This window comes from Lissotriton helveticus, chromosome 10 (assembly GCF_964261635.1).
Source record: "Lissotriton helveticus chromosome 10, aLisHel1.1, whole genome shotgun sequence".
Lineage (NCBI taxonomy): Eukaryota > Metazoa > Chordata > Amphibia > Caudata > Salamandridae > Lissotriton > Lissotriton helveticus.
Genome location: NC_136071.1, coordinates 1,157,593,397 through 1,157,611,136, shown reverse-complemented (window position 1 = coordinate 1,157,611,136; position 17,740 = coordinate 1,157,593,397). Strand labels below are relative to the sequence as shown.

General features: G+C 45.0%; 1 protein-coding gene across 8 annotated transcripts in view; it reads right to left on the bottom strand.

Annotated features, from left to right (window-relative positions):
• Window positions 1-1,220: 1,220 nt before the first annotated feature.
• THRB (thyroid hormone receptor beta) overlaps window positions 1,221-17,740 on the bottom strand; it is a 597,833-nt gene continuing 581,313 nt past the window's right edge. For all 8 annotated transcript variants that reach the window (XM_078663973.1, XM_078663978.1, XM_078663979.1 and 5 more), the window contains 3 exons: window positions 11,854-12,000; window positions 8,155-8,413; window positions 1,221-6,211 (listed from right to left, as the gene is read on the bottom strand). In XM_078663973.1, coding sequence (XP_078520099.1) covers window positions 5,970-6,211; window positions 8,155-8,413; window positions 11,854-12,000 — 648 coding nt within the window. In that variant the 3' untranslated portion in view covers window positions 1,221-5,969. The remainder of the gene's footprint in view (window positions 6,212-8,154; window positions 8,414-11,853; window positions 12,001-17,740) is intronic.

The following is a 17,740-nucleotide window of genomic DNA, read 5'->3' as shown; positions in this document are numbered from 1 at the left end:
TGTTTTGGCCGCCTGCTGGTGGTGAAAGAGGACCTTCCCGGGGACACAACCCGCAACCCCAGTTTCTGGAGATGACAAGCATACAATGTGCAACAGGATAAAGAGCAAAAAAACTAGTTGTGATCTTCTATTCTATTCGCTTGTTGCCCCAACCTCACACTACGTACAATTTCTTGATTGTTCGTACTTGACAAAGCAGTTGCAGATGCCGCAAACATGCCTCAGTGCACAAGCATTTCAAGATGAAGTAAGCTGGGCCACAACAAGGACAGAGCATGAGTGCTAAAGGGTCCCTCCACCCAGCCAGTTTAACTCTCATGCCCTATCAACAGGGACAGGATAGACCTGGGATTGCATGATGGGATTTGAAGTGATGTGACCACCACATCCTCAACATTTGCATAGATGGACTACCTGACAAACAGAGAGACTCTTTGTTTCCTCACCCATTAGAGGAGACAGTTCACTGCACATACTTCCAGGAGAAGAAAGAGCCCACATGTTGAGTTGTTCCTTGTGGAACCAGTTAACCACTTCTCTAATTCCCACTTACTCACTTGACAAAAATAGGTGAACCAATTCAGATCACTACTTTTCTCTCCTCAAATCCATAATATGCAAAACTTTGAGTGGTTACGTTAATGCAACTCCCAAAGTGAAGCATTTTCCAATTACACTCACGCGGTGCCCACAAGGTGAGTAGCTAAAGTGCTGTGGTCAACAGGACAAATCATTGTACAGAACCCACCTGCTATTGTGCTATTTACAAAGAGTTTCTTTAGGTCTGTAGATGGCTGGGGCAGCTTAGCAACTAACAATTATAAGTTACTTTGGTCAGTAGTAGACTTCACTCCTGTACCCACCCGTCTGTCGTGCCAAACCCATGGCACGATAATCACAGACATTAGACAGAAAGAAAGGCTCGCTGGCGTGCTGCTGGCTACGGCTCTGGTGTATTTTAATATTTGATTGTCTTCTGCAGTAATAGGCTAAGCTTTTAAAGAAGGCAAGCTCCACTGATGGGCAGACACAAGCATGTGATCACCTGCACAATATTGCTTTCAAACCCTTCAACATTGACATACGGACACACAAGACGTTCATACTTTCGCGGCTTTTTTTTGCCTTTCCATATATATATACATATACAACACAGGCGAAACATTGTGATAAGGCCAAACCTTGTTTTACCCCACAATAATTTTTTTTTACGACTTAACTTTTTTTGTTTTTTTTCTTAAAAATACATGTATTCTACTTTTAATCAGAAAATAAATATATCACACTATAATACAGGATCTCTCTCTGTCTCTCTATAAAATTTAAATATGGATCATCATCTTTCAATATCAAAAAGCTAGCTTACTAGATCTGTACTCTCGTCGTACTAGGAGAAAAACATCAAATGACTTTGCAACCTGATCACCTATATTTGGCCATCTACTTTCACCCGTGCCCAAAACCTTCAGATTCCGTGTTGCCCTTTAGCTGATTTTGTCAATCTATTTAACAACATTTAGACTTTGTCGACATCGGCTTTAGCTCTGATCAATAAAGCTGGCTTTAGCACTTCAGGGAGATCCATGCGGTGGGAGGTCAATGTGACATATACAAGTTCTGCAGACCAACACAAAGAAACTCACTGTGGCTAATGAAGACAACAAGACCTGGGGATGTGATCAGCAGCAAATCCCAGAGTGATACGCAAGACTGCAGTAAATTCATCACCACTGCCTTTTAGTAAATGTATGGAAAATGGATTTAATGAACATGACCAGCGTAGGAGAGGGCGCTCCAGAGTTGTCGGCTACGTGCGACGATAAAGCACAACTAAGAGAGGTGTCCTGTATTGACGAAATGAATCTAGCACCCCAAATTTTAAATCCCAATCATCTGGTACTGTGACTGGAAAGAGGGTACAGAAGAATTTTCCAAACACCACAAACACAAGCACTAACATCTCAACATGAAAGTGCACTGCGGTGAAGAAAGAAGACCCAAGAAAGTTAGAAATTGCTCTAAAATGTACTTGGGAAGTAGTTATGATTACTTCTGCTGAAATTGTTTAGATCACTGGCCAGAAAGGCACCATTTCCAGTGAGATCTAATACCAACTTTCACTTAACTCTCATAGTATTATGGAAAGAAAGTAACATTTTAGCTTTCTGAAAATGCCTGTCTCTTAACCTCTTGCAGAAATACAAACTCAGCTATAAAATAATGTTGGCAGGCCTCATCCGAGTGGACATAGGTGTCCTATAAGAGTCAGCAGCACCAAAGAATGGGGCACCATCATTAGAGAAATAGGGAAGCTTTGATGAGGTTTCTATTGCGCGGCATCTATCGTGAAGGTGATCATATACTCGATGGTGGAACGAAGGGTTAATCTTTGGAAAAACTAACTAAACGCTGTCCATAAATCACAAAGGATTTGGCAAAATGGAAGAAACTAGGATGTGCCCAAAGATCATGAAAGGTAGTGACTTTACTGTTTCAAGCCCTGGAAAATGTCCTTGTCTGTTTGCAATTGCAACAAATTTATTGAAAGGTCAAGTGATTTTAGCTTCTACTCGACTGAAGTGGCAAATGTATTGATTGGGAAGTAGCCAGACACCTACCTTCCTTGTGGCCAAATGGCCAACTGCAAGTGCAGGCGTATTAGCCAAGAGTAATTCCCATACTAAGACTTTGAATTCCACCCGTCGAGTGGAGAAGCAAACCTACCTAAAAGTCCTATATGGCGGAGTGCTGTTGGCTAAAGATCTGAGACTGGTTGAAGATTTCGCACATGAGACGGGGCAGCTTGGCAGCAGTGTAGTCACCTGGCAGACTCATCTCTGAAAGACGAGCAGAGCTGGGACAGAAATCGTCATATGTTCGCATTACCACCCACATGCTTCCAGAAGTGTAGAAAGGTCATTCATATGCCAGGATCACCAGTAAAAGACCACTAGGCTTTGGTAAGGGCCCATCACTTCACAGAGTTGCATCTGAAAAACTGGTAGGACTGGTGCAGCTTTAGCCACATCAGGCCAGAGAATGAATGACCAGTAGTGCTTGGGACAGTCAGTCACAAATAGAAGGATGTTTGGCTGAAGAAGAGCTGGTCATGCCAGTCTGGCACTTGAAAGGACGACAAGAGTTAATCAAGTGACACACACCCTAATAAATCGAATGATTTCTGTGTCACTTGATGAAATTTTATTTCAGAAAAAGCTATTGACAGATGAAGGATGTTTATTATTACCCAACGCAATGTCACCGATTTTAAGAACCTCAAAAGTAGGACAAAACAGTACCATCGGATCTGGCCAATCAGTACAAGAGAGAATAAGGGAGGCAACTGGGATGCTGAGCTGTACCAGAAGAGATGAGGCTTATGAGGCCACTGCAGACGTCATTGGTGAGATCCAATCTATATCTGGGGCACAAACCTAGAGTAGAGGTGATGGTGTCACCATCAGAAAGGTGCAATGTCTCCACAATGGTGCCTAAAAGGACATGGCTGAAGAAATCATGGTGTATACTCTGGAGGAGAAAGGGGGCTTTATCCCAGAACCACAAAGAAGACCTGACTCTTTGTATAAGGACCTTGGGGACCACAGACCTACACACCTGCCAAGCACCTGGAAACCCTCTCGGGTGATATGTGCGCTATACAGATCAATAAAACATAACATTTAGGTAACCCAAAGCTTTGAAAATTGGTTTTGGGTTGTTTTTTAATGTAAAAGAGGTTGTGAAACAGAGGGCAAACCAAAACGCGAAGGTTTTGATTCAAGAAACACCCAGAGAAACACTTCTTTACTCTAGTTGAAGCAAGACTGCGGCTAAAAGGTAAACTAAATTCAACATGACATTGGTAGGGAGCAAGCCAAGTGATGAACTAATGAGGTAAAGGCCGGAGGCCACAAAGAATCCGCTGAGGTGCATAGGTAAAATGCTGAGCAGGAAGGCTAAGCCTACAGCCCAACTGCATCTCGCTTCTGAGTTCGGAAAGCGTGTAGTTGTCCAACAAGCGGACAGAGGTAAGAATTGCTTAGAGCAAGGGAACAAGAAACTGGTCTCCTCGAGAAGACTCGAGCCAGGCTGAATGGTTGACTCACCGCCCCTTACCTGCTAAATAGTAAGAAATCATGCAGCTCCCCATTCGCGACTAGGTTACCCTGACCAGTCTATATCTGTGAACGAAATGAGGAGTCAAGTTGAAGAGAACATGCATGCATGCGTGGAGTTCTATGTTCCATCGTGCCCCTCTGAGAGGTCAGTTTGCGTAGTGAATAAATGATATATTGCACTGTCCTCTCTTATGCTTATCACTCTTTGACACAAGGAAAAGCACAAGCAGAGCGTCAAGAGTGGATAGCGGAGTGATCGAAGGAGCGGCAGACGAACCAACCCTCCACTCTCAAGACTGAACTGAAGATTAACCTGCATTTACATTTACGGTCAACATCCCTCACTCAACCTCAGTATGAAAAAGAACCAGAAAAACCAGCACATATTGCCATCCTCAAGCTTGGCTCTGGACTGACTACGAGGCAGTGAAAAATCTCCTAAAACCCCAAACCTGCCCGATGTGTGTTTTTCTCATTGTAAAACCCTGTCGAAGTGCCTACCATGGCAGCGGGAGAAAACAGCGCAAAGTTAAAATCAACCTGGGGAAGAAGCCGCACTCCAGAAAATCAAAGCTCGAAAGAAACTAGGCTTTCTACTAGCCCGACATAAATCTTTATCCAACCATGTCCTAGTTAGGGCTGAGGATTTTGTCTCTGCCGCCACATGCATGTGAAAACATAGCCCAACTTGCAAAACCAGCCCTCAAGAACAGTCCCACACACTTTTGGCTACATTGATTTTTCTAATCACATTCTTCGTTCTGCATTTCTGGATGGCTTTCTAAGCCTTGGAACAAATTCTCAGCGTATCACAAGAAATAAAAAGAACTCATTGCACAGTAATCGTCTCATCAGTAAATGTCCTGAAGTCGCTTCGAGGAGCTGCTATACCCAATGAAGTCATTAGTGGCCAGGCAATGAGGTCTCTTCTGGAGAAGTAAATGTGGTTTCTCTTCACAGGAAAAGTCTGATGATTTTCCAACACATAGATCCAAGCAGAGAGGTGAGTTCCTGATGCTCTTGCGCCTTAGTTTTTTTGCTGTGCATTCTGTTGCCTTCACACCTCCACGGATGTGCTGTTCCTGGGCTTGGTCAACTGGCAACTTTTTGAAGACCCCTGAAACTTCTTTTAGAGGTTTTCCAAAAGGTCTCTCTGTGGGCGCACGCAGATGATGGTATGGCTTCCCTCTTGCACCATGAACAATAAATGACATTATCGCGACAGGCAGTGATCTAACTGCTAAATAAAGTGCTTCTGGCCCGGGTTATCATGGGCAGGACCCTGTGATGGTGGCGTGCACCAACCAGAATGCAGTTGGAGAGGACCATTTTTTCAGGGACAAACAAAACAGGAGAGCATTCTTGAGAAATCGAATCCTCTTTCGAATTCTCTGGCTTGCTTTATGCCAGGGACTTTTTGTAAATTTACTTCTTTGTCAGAATGGCGGGATGGGCGCTGGTGATCACATTCGGCAAAGTCTGCTAAGAACTACCGCCCAAGGCACAAATTGGGGTAAGGTGTGTGATAAGGGTTAAGGGGAGGTTTTTGGAAACAAGCGAACAAGACATTCAGGGAGTATGTTCATTAGTGTCGGTGAACATGTGTATTTTGCCGTCCCTTGCTCTTAAACAAGGGCAAAAGGAACGGAAATGCTAGAATCACAGGGTACCCGCTTTACAGGGACATTTTCACTAATGTCTAGAGGCAATAACAACAACATAATCAATAATCCAAAAACATTAAATAAGTGCTAGGCCATGGAATGAAACACCGCCCATCCTCCTCCGTCTGCGCTCCGCCCGCGCGAGTGCAGGGGCACCGTCGTCCGAGTTAGAAAGCAAAAGTCCTCTCTAGTCCTCGAAGACCTCCAGGAAGAGAGGAGGGAAGAGTTCTGTGGGGCACTCCACCTTCATGTGCAGGAAGCGGCTGGCGTGGCAAGCGCCAATCATGCGGAGGTCCGTCACCTTCATCAGCAGCTTGGGCCAGAAGTGCGTCACGTTGTGCTTCCGGTAGTTGATGTAGTGCTCGAAGGCCAGGAGGAAGCCCTCCTGGAACTTCTCGATCTGCTCCACGTTGCAAAGGCCCGGGCGATCTGCAGTGAGAGAAAAGTGAGAAGCATCAGTATGTGCAAGACAAAGATGCAGGCAAGGCCCTACAGCGGGATCATACTATTGTTATTGGGTCCGTATTTATAAGAAGAAGGGGCAACCCAGTAACCCTGGCACCGGGGTAACCAAGTAATAAGGAGAATTTGAAACACAATTTGAGAATTTATACACTGTAGATGAGTAGAAATTCTCAAATTGTTTTCTATGCAAGTAGAGCCACTGACATGCATTGTCTACTTTGCGGTTGCTTTCCAAACCTGTGTCCTGATGATGACCCTTTTTAAATTGCATTCATCGGGTCGAAACGTTGACATAATAGTTTAATGTTTTTATTTGATTCTGGAGCATTTCACTCTGTGTGCATGAACTACTTTTGCATCCTGAATCAGTCACTATTCATGTATATACATTCTATAGACCAGCACACTTTACACTCCCGCATTTCACTTGTACTGCGCCGTTGCGCTGTTTAGGGTCACCTCTTTTTTCTTTCAATTTGGCTTGATTATAAAAAAGCAATGCTTTTTTCTATTATTGAACACACTGAAAAAAACTGTCTTGTTTAGAAATGGAACCAATCTTTTGATGGCTACATATTGTTTTCCAAGAAAGTAGAGGCTCACACTTCCCTCTGAGGGACCACTGTTTCACCTTATTAAATGTTATTAGGCCCATCATCTCATCAGTAAAGGACAGACTAGCAAGAACATGAGGATAACAAGAGGACCCCTGAACTGCACTTCGGTATCAAATTGTTTCATAATGAGATGTCTTCATCATCGTCAAAGCACATATCCAAGCACTGCTACCTCATCACTAGTGAGCGGGAGGAATTACTACCAGGGCACACCCAGCAGACAGAGTACAAGTACCAGGCAGTACCACAAAGCTGATGACGCCCCTCTGTTTAGTGATCTACTATCCACCAAAGGTCTAGACTAGCTTCTAGGTCTAGCCCCGGAAGAGTTGTTGTTTCGACCGCAGCCACTCTGGGCTCTGAAGGGGACCTCAGTAGCATTCTCTCCAATTAAGAGAGATACGTTGTCCGTAACTTGTCCATCCTCCCTCCTCCATTTGGTAATGTGGGACACCTATGTTTGCCTGAGGGCCAAGGAGGATCTACCATATCTTGATCTGGGAGGAACTAGACAACGTAACACCGAGGCATCACCTATTGTACTAAAAGGTGTGTCCCATCAGCACACACAAATATGTGCTGCATGGTCTGTAATGGGTGGACCCGCTCAATACACACTCTTATAGATACTCGCAGGGTCGTGACGACATGTACAGCATGACCAGTAACAATGACATCTCCTGACACGCACGTCTATCATTGCCAGGACACAACATCAACATGGCCAGCAACAGCGGTCCGTGCAAGTAGACACTGGTTCAGCTGAGGAAATGAGGAGGAAGATTGGAGACAGACAGACGGACACACCCATCTCTTACCTGAATGTAAATGTGAATGTAAATGTGTAGTACTTGTATAGTGCACAAATCAACCATGAGGCATCTCGGGGCTTGTACGCATACCGCTGTGGAACCCTTCCTGGCTTTTCCCTGTGAAGTGCCCAATCCTGGGCACCCCCAAGGTGAAGCCAGGCATCCCAGCGCTGTCGGGGCCGTTGTGGAGATTAAGCAAGCTATTGCCCAGAGTTGCAGCGTGGGACCCATGATTAGACTAGGCACCAAGGCGAGAATTATCAGGTCCGAGGAAATTGAGCCCGAGACCCGCCGAGGCGGGAATTGAACCCTGATCCCGGGCTAGACCTCTGCATCAGGGTCAGCCGCTGTAACCATTGAGCCACACATGAGAAGCAGGGCCTGAGGACAGAAATCTACACAAAACCCTCTCGCTCTCTTCCATTCACTCACACCACTCACTCACTCAATTACCCACTTCACTCACTGAGTCACTCACCAGAAGACATGAGCAGGACGGCCTGCAGCAGAGCCACCTCGGTATCATCCAGGTTAAACTGTGACAGCGACACGCCCAGGTCGAAGATGGCATCGGACACCACACCCAGCCCCCCATTTTTCAGCTGGTCTCGGGTCACAGCCATTTCTCCATTCAACGTCAATGTCTGGCTCTCCGAGTCATAGCGCACGGCTGCCCTGAGGGACATGATCTCCATGCAGCAGCCCTTCAGAAGGATGATCTGGTCTTCACAAGGCAGCTGGGAAGAAGCAAAAGCAGGGGTCACTAAGAGTGCAACATGGTCCATACAAACCGTTCGAAGGCAGACGTGGACTGCAATCAATGTACTTTATTACTACTGCATATAGTGCCTGGTTGCAACTACATCAGGGCTTTTCCAAGCCAGTCAGCTTGGCTGAAAACTCCTTTTTACTAGGATTAAATAATGAAAAAATGACATGCAAGTGTTGGGAGAAAGTGTATGCTGAAAAACAAGTGTAGAAATAAAGATAGCAGAGGAAGAAATGTTAGGGAGTAGAGGAGAAGGGAAAGATACAGCAGAGAGAAGAAGGCATTGAGGAGAGGAGGGTTGACAATCACAAGAACAAAAAGGAATTTCAGTTTCCTTAGTAGACAAGGTAAGAGAAGGGGGCATGCTACTAGCAAGGCTGTGTGGTTGAACAACTAGAGACTAATGGGGTGTGTCAAAAGAGACACTCAAAGAAGGGAGGAAGATATATATTTGGGTGTTGTCAGCAGAAAATGTAAAATGAAACTAAAATATTATCTAAAATACCTATTAGGGAAGGTGCAGAGGTAACAACAAAAATGGCTAAGGCCAGAACCTTATGCAAGTGCATGTTTGAAAATGTAGCTCTCAGGAACAGAATAAGAATAAAAGCTAGAAATAAAACAGCTGAAAAACAGAGTACAACAATCAACTGCGGTAAGAAAGAGCTTAGAAGGCATATCATCAGATTTATACCAGGAAGGACTTTGTCCAGTGTGTCATTGGCAAAGTCCGATCCATTGTAATGAGGCCAATGGCATTTTCGTAAGCATCCAGTGTGAGAACGGTAGCTTGAGGTGTACACTTGTCATTCCTGGGGATGCCGGCCACAGCACGGAAACAACGCTAGTGGCAGTCACTGACACCGTTTGCCTCTCTGTAGCTGCCGGCTCACCTGCCATGCTTGTGCTGCTAGATCTGTCAGCAGCCTGTGACACCGTCTCACATGTAACCCTGCCGCATAGACTGCGTGAGGTCAGTGGCAATGCTCTTGGTTGGCTTGTAGACTTTCTAGACAGACACACGCAGACAATCATGCTGGGCACGTTTAAGTCCCGCTCTATTTCCCTCAACAACGGGGTGCCACAGGGCTCGTCCCTGAGCCCGATGTTGTTCAATATCTATGTAGCCACCCCTGCCCAGATGGTTAAATCCTGTGGCTTTGATGTCATCTCATATGCAGAAGACACTCGTTTGGACAAGACTATGACGGAGTCCAGCTCCGTTTTAAGGAATGCGGCCTGGATGACGGTGAACTGTCTGCAAATGATTAGTGACAAGACAAATAATGCTGTTTGGCAAAGCCCAGTGTTTTTGGTCTCCTCAGTGGTGGCCTCCTAAACTTGGGTCAGCCCCTTCCCCCAGGCTGAGGTTGAACATTTTTGAAGTCAAACTAGATCTGTTTCTGTCCTTGAAGGTTGAGGTCTCTGCAGTCTGCAGCCCCTGATTCTCTACCATGCGGCTACTGCGGAAAGTCTTCCCCTGGCTACCATCTACAGCAAGGAATACCTCGGTCCAGGCCATGGTTATAAGTTGAGTTGACCGACTATGGCAAGGCCTTACTCAAGGCCACTAATGACAGCTTATTGGCTAAACTCCAGGTAGTGCAGAATACGGCCAAGTGCCTGGTCTGCAAGTAGAAATAACATTACATTCTATTTGTAACAGACCACCCCTTTAGGTCATGTCAGAGGTATACATTTTCAGGCAACTTTTACCTTCAGCTCAGTCCAAGAGTCCCCAGAAGGTTTCCAGTGAGATATTAGGACCTAATTCAGATAGCTAATTCTACATCTGTTTGCTGAAACTGAAACTAGAAGAAGCATCAGGTGCACAGCCCATCTTGAAGGAAATTCTTTCCCTCTAGTAACAGTTGTTGTACCTTTGTTATCTGGTGGAGTCCTCTGTGAGGCAGTCAAATCACTGCTCCAGCAAAGAGCAGCCACTATAGTGCAAGTCTCCCCTGGAAGAGTTTTGGGGGTCATCGAGCTAACCTTTTCGAGGAAAGGAGTTAAAAGAGACGGATCATGGCACCTCCTAGTGCCAAAAATGTATTGTTAATATACTCGCCAATGACCCGTGATCGGAGCAAGGGATGATCTCTGTAGGGGAGTGAAGGGGCTCCAGCCACATACTGATACATCCGCATAGTTGGTTGAGCAAGAAAGAGAGGTTAGAGGTCCCAGTGGTATCATCCTAGTTTGATGGGTGATATTTCCAGATGTCCAAAATGGGAAACCATTACCCATTGAAACAGAGAACTTGAATTGGATGAAGGACAGAGCTGGAAACTAAGGTTTCTGTTTATCAGACTTGAAAAAGCCCCAGGCCTGCGTGCAAGAAGGGGTAAAACATGTGTAGGCTGCCTTTCTGTTTCATCTACTGTTCCAGACTATCAGAATAATACAGAATAAAAACCACACAAAATGGTGACCAATTCGAAATGTTACACATTAGGCAATAATATTTAACGAGAAGATCTAGCTTCTAGCTTGGTTCTTCATCCAATACGTTCACATAGGTCACTGCCTGGCTTCTGTTCTTTAATAGTCAAAGCACATTCAAAATGGAGTTCTCTGCAACTCTGGTGAGGCAGGCGCACATAGGTTTGCCGTACCGGGTACTATAATTGAAGTTTTTTTTTACCAAAGTGGGCTCTTAAGTGTGTATGAGAGTAAGCAACTATTATACCTACCTGTGACTTTTTAGCCTTCAAAAGGACCCAGCCTAGAAAGTTGGCTGTGAATTGTCAATCATGGCTATAAATCAAACACACACCTATATATACACAGCAAGCTTTAAAAAAATGTATGGGTCCTTGTCTTAACTAACTGATTATTCAACTTTGGAGATGGTACCAGACAACAGCCTATAGATTAGACCAGGGTGGAGTTTGCCCCGCTCTGCGAAGCTCCACAAGTGGCGGAGTGAGGTAAGTCGCTCTGCTTGTGCTGGTTTTTAGCGCCGGGAGTTTGTCCCGTGCTCTAAAATCAGTGCAAACGGCACCATGACCAGCACAAGAGGTCACTGCTTCTTTCTTCTTATCAGAGTAAATGTTCTACACAAGCAGCAGCTTCCTCAACTTGAGCAACCGGTTTCTCAATGCGGGTAGTAGCGACCCACCACAACCGCCCGTGTTGAGAAATCTCGCCGGGATATGGTCTAGCATACAATTTTCCTTGCTCGCGCTCATCAACTTAAGGTTGGCGAGCCGTAAGAGAGGAAAAACTCTACTATGCGGAGTCTTGGGGAAAAACTCGAGAAACTCGGTGATCGAAGCAGACTTTTACGCCCAGGCCTACTATGGATAAAGCATCCTGTACATCAGGTGTCCTCTGCCCATCTTGTTCTCCTCTGTCAGGTGTTGCCTTCTGGTGGAAAAAAGAAGACACACAAACTCTAGGACTTACCTCACTGAACATAGGTAGCTTTTTGGCAAAATCCACCACTCTGGTAATGGCAGGTGTGATGATTTTTGTAAACTGGCTGAAGGCTTCCAGGTCGACTTTCCCACTTTCGGGAGCATTCATGATTGGCGCCTGCCCAATAACTTCCGGCTGTAGAGGCAAAAATAACAAAATCAACTTGTCGCTCTCTCCAAATATTGCACCATTAGGTCATGATGAGTATAAGAAGCAGAAACCTTAACAAGGCACCAGAAGAAAACTATCCTGCTTATGGTAACATTTTCTAATGCATATTCAACCTTTTACCAGATTTCTCATCTAGAAGTATCTCTGCACAAACTTTTAAATAATTAATCTATTTAGTAGTGTTGTTCCACTACCAACTGGAGATTAGCTGGCGCATCGAAAGTGGGGAATTGTCTCGATAATGGCATCACTCATGAATTTGATGCAAGTTTTGTTCAATTTCCACGATCTACAGAGATAAAGAGAACATGTCACTGCCATATGCTCCAGTCAATATTTGTAATCTTTTGGCTATTCAATGTAAAATCTCCAAGATCTTTTGTGGCAAAGTCTCTGCAAATGGTCCTTCTTTTGCAAAGATGCAGCGGTGGAATGAAACCTGACAGAGACGTCTTTGAGAAAATGTGATACAACTTTAGGCACGAAATATTGGCAAAGTGTGAAGCAATCAACTCCAGCAGGAACAGTTTGGAGCTCCAGAAATAGCAGAACATGAATCTCAAACCCCAAAACCCCTACAACATCCTGGCCAAAATGTTTAGGGTCCCAGTAAGAGGAACCAATATCTATGGTAGTATACAGTTTCTCAAACATGTTTCTGCTGGGTCTTTAGGTTATGAGATTATGGAGAGTTTTGCCTGGAGTCCTTTTAAGCTAAAAAGGCAGGTGGTGCATCCCAATAGTGATCTGCCTGCCTACTGCTTCTGTGGGTGTTTTAATCCTCTGATAAATTCCCATGCAAAAGGGCTGCAGTAGGGTTTGCTGTGGGTACATGATCATGAGTACTGTTCCAATGCAGAGGTAAACTAGAGGACATGAATTCATTCAATACTGAAATCTAAAAGAGTTTTTATGTACTCAAAAAGATTTTTCAATACGCGAGACTATCAGATAATGAATAAAGGATGAATCAAAGGCCAGAAGCCAAAACACATGCTTCGATACATGTACAGTAATGAGGGAGCTTCATCAGGGCACATTTTAAAATTCCAGGAGGACCATGAAACCGTCCGGTGTACATGCGCTTAACAAATTTCCAAAAAAAAGTCTAAATAGTCAAAAACACTTATATGTCTTGAATTCCCAAATTCTGCAGTCAATCGATTGACTGCCGATAGGATTATTTGCATCATTCACATTCGATCAGTTTAATTGGTAGCATCCAAGGAACATAGCACCGGTTGCATAATTATGATCTTCGAAGGTCAAATCAATTTTGTTGGTGGAGTGATAACCCCGATAACAAGACAAGAAATAGTGGCTATTGAGCAGCAAAAGTGTAGTGTTTCCCGCATACTCCACCTTAATGTGGAGGATGTTTTCCCTTTCTATTAATCACTGATGCTGTCTGGTTTAACTGCATCACAAAGGTTTGCACATGACTCTAGATCCAAGATGGCAGTGGTGGGGGCAGTTCCTGTATTGGAAACACCCCGCTGACCACCTTGTCATCCTCTCATTGAAAACCTAGCAGGCAGGATGTTACAGATGGATAGTCCACCAGAGCTGCGGGGTGCATCTATGCACCTTTGGATGGGCTGGGGTGCTGGTAGACTACACCTGGGATAGCAGCAGCAAAGCATCCGACAAAGAAGATGACAGTGAGTCTGCGTGAGCGGCCTCCTTCTGGAAAGACTTTGGCTTATCAGTCAATAGGACTGTGAAAAGGAGGAGGGGAGCACAGGTTAGGGAGGGGGGGCTTGGGGCCTCTGGAAGCACTGATGGGAGGAGTCTGAGCCTCCTGAGAGGCCAGGAAAGACTAGGCCTCTCCTGGCCGCTTTATACAGAAGAGCTTGCTATGCGCTTTCATACTCTTGTCCTTCAGGTTGCCAGATGTCCCCTTGGAATGGTCCCCTGCACCACTTTCTTCGATATTTGCAAGGAGGCTTCATATGATGCCCTGATCCTCCAAATATTTGTTCGACCATTTTTATCTTATTTTGAAATGATCTTGGTGGCCATGTTGGAAGTAAAAATGGCCACCGGCTTGTCCTTCTTTTGTCTTTATCTGTTGCTTTTGTCAACATTTGCTTTAATTAATGTAGCTGTGTAATGTGTTTTTGTAACAAAACATTTCTAACTAATCTTCTGTAAACTGCTTGTATGCAGTAGCAACTGCTCTCGTGTAAAGTGCTCAGATACCCCTCGGGATCTTGATTGTGCTACATGAAATCACAAAAAATAAAGACATTCTCTTACAGATGGGCATTGGATGTACACGCCTTTACCATGCAAGCAAAGGAAGATATTGCATATATATATCCTTTTTGATGAGTTTTACCTTATCTGGAGTCTAACTTCCATATCAGTTAAAAAGGCTGGTGGTGGTTTTATTTGTTTTAGTATGTAAATTTTCTTTTTATAGTTTTGATACCATTAAGCAGCCTCCCCCAGTAAGTTTGTGCAACAATCCCCTTCTCCCACTCACTGTATAGAGGTTGTGTCAAGCAAATCTAATAGGTTTTTGACTTGAGTAACAAGGAGAGTATATCAAGGCAGCTTGATGAAAGTGATCTTAAGACTGCAGGAATACATTTGACACTGACTCACAAAGAAGGGTAAACAAGACATCGAACCTAGGGACAGGAGCCAGCCACGTTGGCAAACTTGTTTGAGAACTGAAGAAGAATTTGTGGTCAGGAAAGTGTGCTGGTAACCAGATGCAATTCTTATGGGAAATACCAGTTTGTGGTTTGGAGCTATTCTGTGCATCCATAGGCTAGGTTATCTTGCACTTTTTTTGCAAATCTCAATGTTTAATAATTCCTTGGACTCGTGGGTGGACTGGAGTTGGGTGGGTGTGTGTGTTTGTCAGACAGAAAGAGAGAGAAGAGGGCTGATCCTAGGCGTGGGTGAAAGTTTCATCACACCAGCGAAATCTGCAAATAATAGGGAACTCTAAATTTCCTAAGAATCTGCATCAGGAGATTTTGAGTACTTTTCAGCTACATGAGACAGATTTTCCCAGAAAATGTCTTAGTCAAGAAACATTTTCTATTTGTACGTATGCATGACTTTTTTTTACAAGAGGCATCCTCTTAAAAAATCCTCGTGTGAAGTTTTCAATAGAGAAACATTTCACATAATCTCCCCGAAATTTCATGAAAAATGTTGCAATTCTGAAATTCCTTACACCCTAGTCGAGTCCTTGGACCTTTAACATAAGAAAGAGAGAGGAAAGACCCTTCTGACATCAAAGGAAAAGAAGAGCCTTCTTTCATCTTAAGAAAGAGTGTTCTTCCAGAACAGCAAGGAAAGAGCCTTATACCATCAAAGAGTTGCCCATCGTAAGAGACGCAATCACCTTCTACTCTCGCGCGGAGGTAAAAAGACTCCTACCAATAGGAAGAAATGTGTCTTTTGCATAAGAGAGGCAAGAGTGTTTTCTGGATTAAAAGCTTTCTGACATCAGAGAGGTGAGACTAGTTTGCCATCAGAGAGAGGTAAGAGGCTTTCTCCTTCAGCAAAGTATGAGAGGTCTACCGACAAGGAGAGGACAGAACCTTCCGTCATCGGAGGAGTACGGGTTGGCCATCTTCAGAGGTGTGAGGTTTCTGCTATCAGCATGGTGATAGTGGTTCATCATCAGAAAGAGGTAAGACCATTCTGGCATCAGAGAGGAAAGACTGAGACTAGAGCCCTCAGCCAACAGAGAGGTAAGAATGTTCTACCAAGAGGGTGAGGGAGGAGGCTTCTCCTATCAGAGAGGTAGGAATGTTCTACCAAGAGGGTGAGGGAGGAGGCTCCTCCTATCAGAGAGGTAAGAATGTTCTACCAAGAGGGTGAGGGAGGATGCTTCTCCTATCAGAGAGGTAAGAATGCTTTACCGTCAGTGAGGCAAGACCCTTCTGGCATCAGAGAGGTAAGAATGTTCTACCAAGAGGGTGAGGGAGGAGGCTTCTGCAACCAGAAAGGTAAGAATGCTTTACCGTCAGTGAGGCAAGACCCTTCTGGCATCAGAGAGGTAAGAGTAGTCCACCTTCAGAGACACTAGAGCAGAGGTCTTCAATCTGTGGGGCGCGACCCCCAGGGGGGTCGTGGAGGCCTGGGAAGGGGGTCGCAGATTCTGCCAGAGTGCAGTTCCTGGCGTCGGGCTGATCGAGGGTGCTCAAGGCGGAGGCCGCCTAATTCACACCGAGGTGTGAAAAACATCAAAGCCTCGTTAACAAGTAAAGGTCTTTTAAAGACCTGTGATAGTACTCTGGTGTGCCTTTGTGTGTGTCCAAGCTGTTTCAGCCAGGCTGATATACAGGAGCTGGGGGGGGGGGGGGGGAGAGTGGGGGGGGGGGGGAGGAGGCTGTAGCCCTTTGAGTTCAATGGACTTAGCTGTGGGTTTATTTTTACTTTTAACGTTTTATATAGCGCTAGTTTAACCCGTAGGTATCAGAGCGCTTTACAAATACACAATAAACAGCAGAAGGACAGCAGAAGGACATTACAATCATATCATTGGTTCAAGTCCCACGAGCCCTCATACCTGGCGCCTGTGCAGGAGAAATGTGGCTGAGAGTCTGTTCTTCATGGTGAGATGTTTTCGCAGCCGGCTGCCACCCCCCCCCCCCCCAAGCAAGGAGGCACAGAGATGCCCTCCCATGAGAGAGGAAGACGAAGCAGAGAGATACTGACCCCCCATGAGAGAGGCACAGACAAGGTGGGTGAATGAATGATGGGTGGATGGATGGATGAAGGGGTGGACGGATGAAGGATGTATGGATGGATGGATGAAAGGGGGGATGGCTGTATGGATGGACGGATGGACGGATGGAAGGATGAAAGGGTGGACGGATGTGTGAAAAGGTGGGTGGATGAATGATGAGTGGATGGATGTAAAGATGAAAGGGTGGATGGATGGATGAAGGATGGATGGATGTGTGAAAAGGTGGGTGGATGGAGGATGGATGGATGAAAGGGTGGATGGAAGGATGAAAGGGTAGATGGATGAGGGATGGATGTATGGATGGATAAAAGGTTGCATGGATGAATGATGGATGGATTTGTGAAAAGGAGGGTGGATGAGTGATGGGTGAATGGATGGATGTAAGGGTGGATGGATGAAGGATGGATGGATGGAAGGATGGAAGGATGAAAGTGTGGATGGATGAATTATGGATGTATGGATGGATAAAAGGTTGCATGGATGAATGATGGATGCATGGATGGATGTGTGAAAAGGTGGGGGATGAATGATGGATGAGTGGGTGGGTGGGTGGATGAAGGATGGATGTATAGATGAAAGGGTGGATGGATATATGGATGGAATAATGAAAGGGTGGATGGATGAAGGATGGATGGATGGATGTGTGAAAAGGTGGGGGATGAATGATGGATGGGTGGATGGATGGATGAAAGGGTGGGTGGATGAAGGATGGATGTATGGATGAAAGGGTGGATGGATATATGGATGGAATAATGAAAGGGTGGATGGATGAAGGATGGATGTATGGATGAAAGGGTGAAGGATGGATATATGGATGGATGGATGGATAAAAGGTTGCATGGATGAATGCTGGATGGATGTGTGAAAAGGTGGGTGGAAGAATGATGGGTGGATGGATGGACGGGTGGATAGGTAAAGGATGGATGTATGGATGGGAGGATGAAAGGGTGGATGGATGATGGATGTATGGATGGATAAAAGGTTGCA